The following is a 12620-nucleotide window of genomic DNA, read 5'->3' as shown; positions in this document are numbered from 1 at the left end:
TTTGAGTCAGTTTGTGTATTCAAGGGACCAAATATTTCAATGAAGCTATTTGTTTTTAGGTCATGTCATATGAATGAGAGTTTGTTTGGAGTACTTCGAGTATTGGATGCTGTAAATATAGCAGAGATTAAGAATTTTTCAGAGAAGTACAGGATTGAGGAAAAAATCCGTGCCTTGGAGGGCAGCATAAAAATTGGTGATGATGTAAATTTTGTTATACTGGATGAAAATACCAGAAAAGATCTTGAGAGTTTAAAAAACTCTCCACTCAATTATATTAATTTCACAGCATTTTCTTCTGTGGTAAGTATGCAGCATTGACAACAGTTTTTTCTCTGCATTGTGTGTTGAATGTTGTTGAAAGTTCTTGAAATGTGTAAGAATAAACATACATATTATGTTAATACGTGACTTGTCGAGAATGAGCAGCAGTAATGGCTTTGCAGAGCATGAGCTGATTTTGAACAATTGACAAGTAACAATACTCAAGTGCCACTCACCGATTCCCATACACTTCGAATATGTTGTAGTCTAGGTCAGAATATGAGACACGTATTTTTTTATACTTGCCCAAATGGCTGTTGAAGTGATGAAAACCCTCCCGAAGAAAACACAGTTATCATTTTTCTGAGCACATATTGGCGAAACGGTAGGGGATATAACAAAAATGTTGAAACGTAATTTCCATGGTTGCTACTGTACTTTACAACTTGTGCCATCACATCTTTAAACATTTGATGTGTTTTGAATCGTCCCCTCACCTCACAGTTTTTGAAACAGTAAAAAGTTTATTTAAATCTGATTATATATTTAACAGCAATTCAACCACATATGATAAAATTATATCCTGAAGTTGCAGTAGTCAGACATAAGTTGGAAGTAGCTGTATATACCACTCTATGCGTGCTCTTTCCGCTGTAAGACCCTTGTCATACATAGTGACAGTGTTGTTTGCATTTCCACAATGCAGCCATAAAAGACAAGCTTCTGAAGGATTTTAATTGAAACAATAAGGTCTCTCTCTCTGATGAGTCCACGAATAACCAACGTAGAGGTGGCGAGAAGCTATTCCCATTTTTTTTTTTTTTTTTTTTTTTTTTTTTTTTTTTTTTTTTTTTTTTTTTTTTTTTAATATATATGTTTGTTGTTTGTTTTGTTTCATTTCTTTGGTTGTTTGACATCTACTTCATTATTTTACAGTATTTAGGTTGTGTTGCATCATCTTTGATAGCCATTGCAATAATGAGGGGACGCTGTATTACCCACTGCAAAGCAGTGCTGCATGCAGAAACATATTATTGCACAATTTACAGCATGTATCACAATTTTTAAAGCAATAATTAACAAGAGGCTCACATTTATCAGTTTTTCTGTGATTTATCTGAACTTGAACTAGGCATACCTGAACATGTTCACAAATCAAGGGGATGAAAACTGATTATGTATCAAACATTAAATTTTCAGGATATTATTCGGCAGGTGCAAATTTACGTCATAGCCCTATAGTAAGGTTATGTCAGAGAACTGTTCTACAAAATTCTTCCATGGCCTGAATGTGGACACATCAAGTGGCCAGATTTTGCCAAGCGTTACAGCAGGAATCGTCATACATCTTACGTCCTTATTTCCTTATTCTAAGTATGTGCGATAGATCGCCATAAGATGGTATTATGGGAAAGACCAATCTGTGCTATAAATTATTACAAAGGCTGTGGTAACTATGAGCACATAGCAAGCTTAATATGGACTTATTATGGCTACATGTACATTGAGACCCATACTCCGGGAAGAGGGTGGTGACGAGGGCACGATGCCCTTGGTCTACCCATGTGCATATGGCCGTCTCGTGCTTACACCCATACACATGGGGCTGTGTGGGTATAGACATCGAATCACTTGGGGGAAACATGATAATGAGGAAGTGTTGGACGTCTGGACAGTAGAATAGGTATGCATTAACGTATGCGTGCACTTTAACTGCATGTGTACAGGTGCACGTACTGTCATTCGGTAATCACTGCTCCCATGAACTGGCAGCCAGAATTTGCAGACCAATACAGCACAATGAATCCAAAGAATGTACTACACCTATTACACAAAATCTTCGATCATCTGCAATACAAAATTGACTCTATCATTACCGATGAGGTAACATTGTTCGCATTACATTTAGCGAATTTGATAAGAGTCCATCGACACCGATGTATTTCTAGGCAGTTAAAGTACTTTGGCCTATGATGACAAAAGTGTCCTTAGGTTGTTGTAGGGGAAGAGGTCTTTGAAGAGCATTGTGAGGATGTTATGGAAGACGGTAAGAACAGTAAAATGGTAATAGATTTGGAATATAAAAAAAAGGCAGTTATGTTTTGGCGCAGGAAGAAGAGGAATAAGAGTTTAAAAACAGTCCAACATAATTTCAGAAAGATTAAGGATACAAAATCACTATACAGATGGGGAACACAAATTACTGAAGCTGGGACATGAAGTGACGAATTATTACAGATTTCCAAATGTGTATTGGAACAATTCCAGAATGCATTGATAAATCAGTAGCTATTCATGACTTGGACCTGTAAGGCATAAAATTATTTCCAGAGAGATTAGTGAATTTGTTACTTAAAAACAGTAAACCAACAAAGAACAGTTAGTAGAACATGCTAATGTATTGGTGGCAAACATAAAATCATATATTGCATCATTAGGAGAGGACAATATTTACAATTCAGACCAACCTGGATTTAATTTGAAGACAAACACAGATCATACCCTATCCTTTAAAGGAACACTAAAAATTGAATGTCTCATTCAATCGTTGAATTTGAGAACCTGCAACTAGACGAAACAACCTATCCTATCAGCAAGTGTTGTTTTACAGTCCCTTTTTCTCATAACCCTACAGGAAACAGGTCGCCAGTTTGAACCCATTGTTCAACAAGCTATTTACAAAACTGATAATATTGTTTCATTTGCTTCAACATCTTGTAAATTAACATCAGGTCTCGCTATTAAATGGTTTGTGGATCTTTGCTTACCTACTGTTGGTGAATAATCTGTTCCGTGTTTGAATTCCTGGACAGGACAAACGGAAAGAAATTTAACAACATAGGCGAAAGTAATTAGGACGTAAAAATTATGACGACTCCTGCTGGGACAACTGGCATAGTCCAGCCACCTGATGTTTACACATTCAGACCATGGAAGAATTTTCTGAAACAGTCCTCTGATGTAATAATACTATACAGCTATAATGTAAATGTGCACCTGAGGAGTAATATCCCAAAAATTCAATCTTTGATTCATAATCGGTTTTCATCCCCTCGATTTGTGAAAATGTTTTAGGTATGCGTGGTTCAAGAGTGGATACATCGCAGAGAAAACTTATAAATAAGAACCACCTGTTAACTATTGCTTTAAAAATTGTAATACATACTGTAAATTGTGCAATACTCAGATGTGCGCGGTGCAGAATGTGTATGTATATGCAGTCCTTATCTGCAATGGATAAAACAATGTCTCCTCATTATTGCACTGACTATCAAAGATAATGCAATACAATAATACTGTAAAATAACAAAGTAGATGTCAAATGTAATATGCAAAACAAACAACCAAAGAAATGAAACAAAACAAATAAACAAATCAAAGACCATGAAAAAATAAGACGGGAATAGCCTCTCGCCACCTCCATGTTGGTTATTCCCAGACTCGTCAGAGAGTGAGACCTTTTTGTTTCAACTACGTTTTTTGGAAGCCCGTCTTTGATGGTTGCACTGTGAAATTGCAAACAACACTATCCCTGTGTATAACAAGCATCGTATGATGAACAGTGTATGCATATAGTGGTGTATAGAGATACTTCCAAAGTATATCTGACTACTGTAACTTCACGACATAACTTTTATCATATATGGTTAAATTTGTTGTTAAATAGACTATTAGATTTACTGCACACAAACTTTGTACCATTTCAACAATTGTGAGGTGAGGGGAGGGGAGGGTTTTGAAATATATCAAAATGTGTAAAGACGTGATTACACTGTAAAGTACAGTAGCAACCACAGAAATTGTGTTTCAACATTTTTGTTATATCTCCTACTGTTTTGACAATATGTGTTCAGAAAGATAACAACTGTGTTTTCTTCAGAAGGGTTTTCATCACTTCAATGGCTGTATGGGCACACATAAAAAAATGCGTGTCCCATATTTTGACTTAGACTACAACATATTTGAAGTGCATTGGAATTGGCGAGTGGCACTTGGGTAGTGTTACTTGTGAGTTAGAACTGATGTGCCCAGTAGAGATAATACTATTTCACTGCCAGCCTGGTGTTTTAGTTCTGTCAGAATATTCAGCTTTTTGAAATGAACTAGTTCCTCCTTTGAGCATTGAGATGTAAGGTCTTACAGGCAACATGTATTTGAATATTGGTGTATGGAGATTGCATTGCTAACTACTTTTCATAAAAACTTAGCAGTTCACTTTTGAGGAGAATTATTTAAAAAATGCATGACATAAAGCAATGTAGAAATCAATTGGAAAGGAAACTGTGACGAGGACAAATATGATGTAGCAAAGAAAAAATAACCATCAAATGATCCATATAAACAAATATGTAATGGACCTTGTAACACTCTCTTCCTAAAAGTAACATAAAAACTTGGTACTGTCAGCTCAAGAGAAAAAGTGTTCCAGTACGTGTTACTCATTATCACATTACTTCAATTGTTTCTACTGGCGCAAGATTGTGACTCGGTTATACTTTGGCATCCAGAAAGGCTTCTCCTCTGTACATGCCATTCAGTCTCAGACTGATGAGTGTCGCCATATCCACGGAAGTGTGTGTTTGTGTGTACGCGTAGTTGTGCGTGTGAATGTGTGTACTTTTGGTAAATTCTGAGGTGACATGAACAGAAGGCCTATAAGATACAACTTTTTTAGTTGTTTGGTGACTGAATAACTTTTTTAAGCATGTACTGTCACTTGTTGGAAGGTCCCCTGTACCCTCACTGCGAGAAATATTTGTTATGTTTGTCAATTTTCATTGAATTTCTGCAAGTAATATTGCTTCAGAATATGAATCAACCTTGCTGATACTGTATATTTCATTGAATTTATATTGAGGATTGCTTTTTATCCAGCCACACATTTACTTCCTTTAACAAACCATTGAGCATTTCAGTATTTTGATCCAGCAACAAGGTTCATAATTAAGTAAATGCTTATTCATAAATATGGACACAAAACTTAATTAAAGGCTACTAATTTCCACTCAATAAAAAAGCAAATATTGTAACAACAATAATAGTTATGACAGGCAGTCTGAGTGCAGTCAACAATAATGATTTAACAGTGCCAGAACAGCAGAATGTTTCTTCTCGTAACTGAATGAGTCAAGAATCAGGCTACTCAAATTGTTGTTCGCAGTGGTCCAGAGGGGTCTGAATGTGGTTACATGACTGTTTAAGTGATGGATAGAGATAGGGTGAACTGTGACATAGAAATACCAATGTGTGAATATGAATAGTACTTCTTCATGCCCATGAAATACGATACTTGCTACTTTTCAGAGGCTGTACAATAAAACAGGTTTGTATGAATGGGTATGATTTACATGTACAAAGCCAGTAATTTAATTTTATGCACAATATATTTACGCTTTGCACCCACAAATGACTGAACAAGAATTTATGGGATGCATTCAAATGATTTTTATTTAATGGTTGTCATCACACCTTTTCAGTAAAATAGAATGCAAATAGTCACTAAAATTTGGCAATATCATTTCTTCTATGCATACCTTTAAGGGAACTTTCATGTTCAACTTTGTACCTCTGATGATACGTCAGCTTAATTAGATACATATTGATTGCATCTGGAACAACTTAATCCACAGCAATATAATAATCAGTTTCAAATTATGAAAAGAAGAACTAGTCTATTCAGTGCATAATTCAATAAAAATATTTAATGCTTGTTTTAACTTTTGCTTAGCCACTCGTGGTGTCTTCATGTTCCCCTGTGGACAGAGCTACCCCTGGAGATTGTGAACCCCAGCAGTAAACCACTGCTTTGGTTTGCTGAATGAAAGTATTACAGACTGATTTCACTTAGAAGAATGTGAATGTGTAGCTCAGTCAGCTAAAATGCTAAAGAGTGGTTTCACATGAAAAAACAAATACACCGTTCAACTGATAGAAAACTACAGACAAGTTTCACTTGAAAAGAAAGAATGAATAATTCAGTTAGTATGCAAAACTACAATGGACTTTGTCAAACTTTCATTTGAAAATCTTGAGTGAACCAACCGAAACCTAAAACTAAAACCGACTGAATTGATTGATTTTCATTTGGTTGCTCCTGAATACTAGTTTCACTCAAATGAATTTGACTGATAAGTAAAACTAAAACCGAATGAGTTGATATTTTTCAAACAACTGACTGAATTGATTATTATCATTTCATTGTTCCCACTTCTAGTATGTTACCTGCCACTCTTGTTGCACCCCTCCATCTTTTACTTTCTCCATTGTGAGAAGGTATGATATTTGTGACCCCACTGACATATTTTACATCGCGCAGAATTACCACAGTAATGTGTTGGTTAGTTCCGTGCATGACATTGCACAACAAAACATATTGAAATGGAACTAATCACTTTACAAAGTGTTAATATAGTGGTTGCCCGCTGAACATTTACAGATGAGTACACATAATCAAGAAAAAAACTTGTTTAATGACACAAGTACGTTGTGTAACATGCTAGATAAACAACTAGTTCATAAATATTCTTCTGTATAATAGGAAATGTTGCCCAGAATTAATCTGAAAGCAATCTGCCAGTTATTTTATGTAAAATGATTGGGTAAGTGATCAGAGATTTTGACAGGATCATTATTCACCCATTTCTAACCTAAAGACAGTTTTAATGAAATTTAATAAAGGGATTCTTTTTTGTATTGTAATTATCAGTGTCAATGTTCCTTCTGAACTGTAATGATATTTCATAAGGGAAAATATGAACTGTCATTAAAATACCTAAGTGCGTAAACAGTTGTCCATGAGATATCGAGCGTGAGCATCAAGGGCACCCATGCTCAGGGGCAAAGGGACCATGAAACCCCTCCTGACCTCTAGCATTCAGGGAAAGGAGAAAATATAAGGTACTCAGGTGTTTTTATTTCATGAAAATGATTTAAAAGTTGGTATTACTTAGCTTTTTACCAAGGTCGGAACTGGACTTTTTTTGGCTGCTTAAAAAGTTGCCCTTTGTGTTCCAAAATGCTAAAAATATTCTATACTCCTAGGCCTAGTACCTCACTCCTGTATGAATCCTCATCAGTCTGTAAGGTCAAAAATTTATGCCTTGATTACCAATTCCTGCCTATTCTTCAAGTTTATCACTGCTTTTGTACATCTTTATGTTCGGAATAGTGTGTATTGTTTTTTCTTAAAGCTGAGAGATCATGTCAGACATCCGGTCAGTTACCTACTATTCACATTGTTTACTATTTACTCTGTTGCTGTGCATGTACTAGGAATAATTATAATACTTGTCACCCGCAAAAATGATTTATTCTGCCTCATTTGGTGATCTGCAAAAATTACGTACCCGGCTTGATTTGTATTAAAGGGGAAGATGATTAACATATATGAGAAACAGCAGAGGCCCAGCATTAAACCTTACAGAATTCTATAAAGTGAAGGAAACCATTGTGGACAGCTCATGAGATCCAACCACTGACAGCCGAAGGTGTGTGGAAGGAGACATGGCCTCGAAGACAAGACACATTTATCAGGCTTTCAACTGACCAGAAGAACCTGGTGTAAACTGAACAGAATCTGCGGTGGACATGGAACTACTACGTCCTTCTTGCACAAGTGGGGTCTCTCAGATAACTGATTGTGTGCTATTAATCTTCAGAGTCACTATTGACCACACTGTAGAGGAACGTCACAAGAGATGTTTCAGTGAAGACTGGAACCATATCCAACAACAGTGGAATGGAGAGACACTGTTGATGTCACTCTATAAGACCAATTGAGACCGGAGATCTTAGATATCCCTTTTGTACTACATTGTGTAAATATTGCTGTAAATTGTGTGTGTATATGATAAGTAGTAGTAGTGACGACGACGACGACGACGACGATGATGATGATGATGATGATGATGATGACATATTATTATTCTCATCATCATTAAGCTCAGATTTAGAAAGAATCTCTCATATTAGCCTTGACTTGCCCTTTTCTTGTATAATCTCCTGCAAATGATGGACAAGGGGTGACAAATTAAAGCCATTCTTCTAGATTTCCAGAAAGCATTTGACACTATCCCCCACTGCAGATTGTTAATGAAGGTCTGAGCTTACAGAATAGGTTTTCAGATATGGGAGTGGTGTGAAGACTCCATTAAGTAATGGAACACAGTATGTTGTCCTGCATGGGAAATATTCATCAGAAACAAGGGTATCATCAGGAGTGCCCCAGAGATATGTGGGAGGATTGCTCTCGTTTTCTGTACGCTCGAACTACCTGATGGATAGGTTTAGCAGCAATCTGTTGACTGTTTGCTGATGATGCTGTAGTGTATGGCAATGTGTCATTGTTGACTGACTGTAGGAAGATATGGGATAACTTAGGCAGAGTTCGTATTTGTTATGAGGAATTGCAGCTTGCTCTAAATGTAGAAAAATGTAAGTGATTACAGATGAATGAGAAAAACAGGCCTGTAATATTTGAATACAGTATTAGTAGCATGCTGCTTGGTATGTCATATCGATTAAGTATCTGGGCATAACGTTACAAAATTATACGAAATGGGATGAGCACGTAAGGCCAATAGAAGGAAAGACAAATGACTGACTTCGGATTATTGTGAGAATTTTTGGCAAGAATTGCTCATCTATAACAGAGACCGTGCTTGTGTGACCCATTCTTGAGTACTGATAGAGTTCTTGGGATCCTCACTAGGTCAGGTGAAAGGAAAACATTGATACATTGATGCAATTAAGAGGCATGTGATTTCGATCGGCACATGAGTGTTACAGAAACTATCGATGAACTCAGATGGGAATTCCTGGAGGGAAGGCTACAAACTTCTCACAAAACACAGTTGAGAATGTTCATAGAAACATCATTTGCAGTTCACTGCAGAATGATTCTAATGCCACCAATTTACATCTCACGTACCAACCATGAAGACAAGATAGGTTTGGATGGAGACATATAGACAACTATTTATCCTTTGCTTGATCTACAAATGGAACAGGAAAGGGTATGATTAGTACTGGGACAAGGTATCTGATGGGAACAAGTATATATAGCAGTTCTGAAAAAATATGTAGGGATTATGTTCATATTATTAATGATTAAAGTCCAAGTACATGTTAACGACAGGAATGTTGTTGATACAAGTATTTGTCAGAGTTTGGTAGTCTTCATTGAGGCACTATGTAAAAAAACGTAATGTGTAGTTTTACCACCTATTTTTTTCTTATTTAAGTAAGATGTTTGGTATAGCTTATATTCACTGAGCAACAAAGTTTATTTTCTTCTCAAAGGAAATCTGTTATGCTGCTTGTTTCATTTTCTGTTTATCTGTTAAAATGACATATTTAAGTTTAAAAGGTGATCTTCTTGCTTGTTAAACTTTATCAATTTTTAATTGGAAATTCATTACATGTTAATTTAGAGGATTTTAAATTGTGTTCCTTGGCCATTAATAACACATTCTCTAGGAGGTAAAAGAAATTGGAATTTGGTTAAATTCTTGTTTTACTCTTCTTAAATAAAAATTGGCACAATTTACCTAGATGCTTTAATTTCATGTTTCTGTTTTCACTCCATCACATCAAAGCTGGGCGCCCAGATTGTTGCAGCAAATGTTACGAAATTGGCAAAGACACTGAATGACACTGCAGATGATCTCTCAAGGAACCCTGGTGGTAATATAACAAAAGTGAGTTCTACGATGTAGAGTCACTGGAAAAATATATTTTACTAAATATAAGGATTTCTATATGTCTTTTTTTTTTTCTCGTGAATCAGATTCAGGATTCACTGAGGAAACATTCTGCCCAACTTGTGATTCTCCAGACAACAACTATAGATCCAATGACTGCCCAAGTAAATTATCTCATTGCCACAACTACTTCACTTCAGGAACACCTTAAATTTAATCATAATTCGTTATCTGATGCCATTGATTCTCTTCTTAAAGAAATTGATGAAGCACAGATATATCTGGAAACTAATGCAACACAGAAGATTCAAGAGGTGAGTTGACATAAACTTGAACTAATATTCATGTGATTTGAAGAGTGATGCACTTTAAATATAAGTTTTGTGTGTGTGTGTGTGTGTGTGTGTGTGTGTGTGTGTGTGTGTGTGTGTATCTCCTCGTGAGTGTAATGATGAGGTTTGAGGGTTGTATTAAAATTTTTGTGTTTTGTTAAAATTTTTGTGTTTTGTTCTGACATCTCACTACAGGCATATTCAACAACAGCTCTCTTAAAGGTGGTACAAGGTTGGTTCCTTTGAAATTGTCAAAATTGATTGACTTCAAATAGTGTTTGTTCACATTAACATTTTAATTATCTGGTGCTAATTTATATTTTAAAGAACAGCCCTATCTTCAAGATAAATTTTCCCACAAATGCCTGTTTGTTATGTTGTCATATACCTTGTTTGTCAAAAACATTGAAGTTTTTTCATTCCGTCACATTCACACAGCAAAAATGAGTTGCATAAGTGGCGCATTTGGTTTAAATCTATAATTCACAAGACATCCAAAATAGACTATTATGGTTTTAATTCATTGATGGTATGTGTTACTCATATTGCCTTCAGTAGTGGAATGGTGAATCTCTGCTACTAATTATGAAACACTTCATTATCTTGCCAAAATTATAACTCTGTATTGCCCGTTTTCTGTGTCCACAATGAATGAACCAAAACCAATTTGCTTACAAAGTTTCATTGTATTGATTGCTGTTTCACATCCAGGGAGATTAAGTTTCTTGTGTTATTATTTTGTTACTATTTCAGTGAATTGGATGACTATTATCATGGGGCTAATTGCTTTCTTTTCAGGTAACAATGTATTTGTTGCAATTTCTGTTAGAGATTTTTGAAATATTTTTTGTTTCATTTCCACTTTGGAGCTTCACTGATTTGATCTAGTGAAGTACCACAGTGCTGAGATATTGAACTTGTAATTAGGAGGATAGCATTTCATATCCCTGAGCAGCCATGTAGATTTAATTTTTCCATGATTGAGGTTCTCCATTACTAGTGGCTACATAGTTGATGGCTCATTAAACCTTGATCTCTGTTCCTTTCCTTCTTCCACTGATTTAACGGACTGCTTATGAATATTTCTTGTTGTTGGATATTCTTTATACACAGTTAATACTCTGAATGCTCTTCCATACCTGAATACGTAGTGAGACGGTTATTCTGTGTGAAGTTGGCATGTTTTTAGTATAGTGTGCTGCTTTTGCTACAATACATGAAATGCATTTCTTACAGCTAACGGAAAGTTTGATAAATGAATTTGTGACTTATATTAAGAGCTATGAGACGCGTGTTGTGCAGTTCACTGTCAATGATCTTGGACGATGTGGGCCAGTAAGCAAGGCCTATAATGCAACAGTAGTGGCGACATGTGATGAAATCCTTAAACCATTTGTGAGTAGATATTGCCTCTTAATTAATTACTGTGTTTTTTAGCAAGAATTAATATTTCATTTTCTAAGACATAAAGACATCTTATTGAGCATAGTTTTCATCAAAATAACTCTTAAACAAACACTATTAATTTTTTTTCTGGCACTTTTCTTTTTTACAAAGAATGGGTTCTGGGCAAGCATTGGATGGTGCCTACTGCTGTTCATTCCAGCCATTGTAATCAGTTTGAAGCTGACTGGTCTATATCATAAGTTGGATCCATATCAAGGACCTCTTGCAGAATCGTAAGTGTTACATTCATAATATTAAAAATCTGATATCATTGATACATGTGCACTTTACATTGTAATGTGCTTCAAGAATCTTGCAAGTTTCTCACCATGAGAATGGCTGAAGGGTTTTCAGTCAAAATATTGGTACAGGAATTAATAATATCCTGGGTGCCCTCCCGAAATGTCATGGAATCCTGAAAATCAGTTGTATTTCCAGGTTCGAAAGATTAGTTTCATACACATTATAAATACTAATTTGTTACATTGGAATAATTTGCTTTCAGATTAATTGTCTCCAACCTTGGGTGAACTAGCACACAATTTTTATAGAGAGCTGTTGTCTGAGAATGACTTTTTTTAAAATCAAAATCATTACAAGACATGTGTCTTGTTGTTGTGGAGTTATTCTTTGCCCTTCTGCAAATTCCACATCTAGCTTTTTCCTTAATTGGTTGCTCTTGTGTGTGCACCTCTTGAACTTTGTAACAACACAAATACATGCTAAGATCATCTGGTGATCTTGATATCACAGATCTTTTGATAAGACATTGTTTCACAAGTTGAAAAGAAAGGTTCTTTTGAAAAACTCAACATGCATTGATAACAGCTATGTTCAACAGTGTGTACCATATAGCCATCACCCATCTTCTTATCAT

The 12620-nt window shown here is 35.6% G+C and overlaps 1 protein-coding gene across 5 annotated transcripts in view; it reads left to right on the top strand.

Annotated features, from left to right (window-relative positions):
- Positions 1-12620, top strand: part of LOC126458007 (prominin-like protein) — a 517920-nt gene that overhangs the window by 386284 nt on the left and 119016 nt on the right. For all 5 annotated transcript variants that reach the window (XR_007585562.1, XM_050094783.1, XM_050094784.1 and 2 more), the window contains 5 exons: positions 60-303; positions 9861-9962; positions 10052-10279; positions 11534-11692; positions 11855-11976. Coding sequence is in view for 4 of the 5 variants with exons in the window: in XM_050094783.1 (XP_049950740.1) it covers positions 60-303; positions 9861-9962; positions 10052-10279; positions 11534-11692; positions 11855-11976 (855 nt within the window). In the remaining variant the exon portion in view is untranslated. The remainder of the gene's footprint in view (positions 1-59; positions 304-9860; positions 9963-10051; positions 10280-11533; positions 11693-11854; positions 11977-12620) is intronic.

This window comes from Schistocerca serialis, chromosome 2 (assembly GCF_023864345.2).
Source record: "Schistocerca serialis cubense isolate TAMUIC-IGC-003099 chromosome 2, iqSchSeri2.2, whole genome shotgun sequence".
Taxonomy (NCBI): domain Eukaryota; kingdom Metazoa; phylum Arthropoda; class Insecta; order Orthoptera; family Acrididae; genus Schistocerca; species Schistocerca serialis.
Note: the sequence above shows the minus strand (reverse complement) of the source record. Positions and strands in the feature narration are given on the sequence as shown.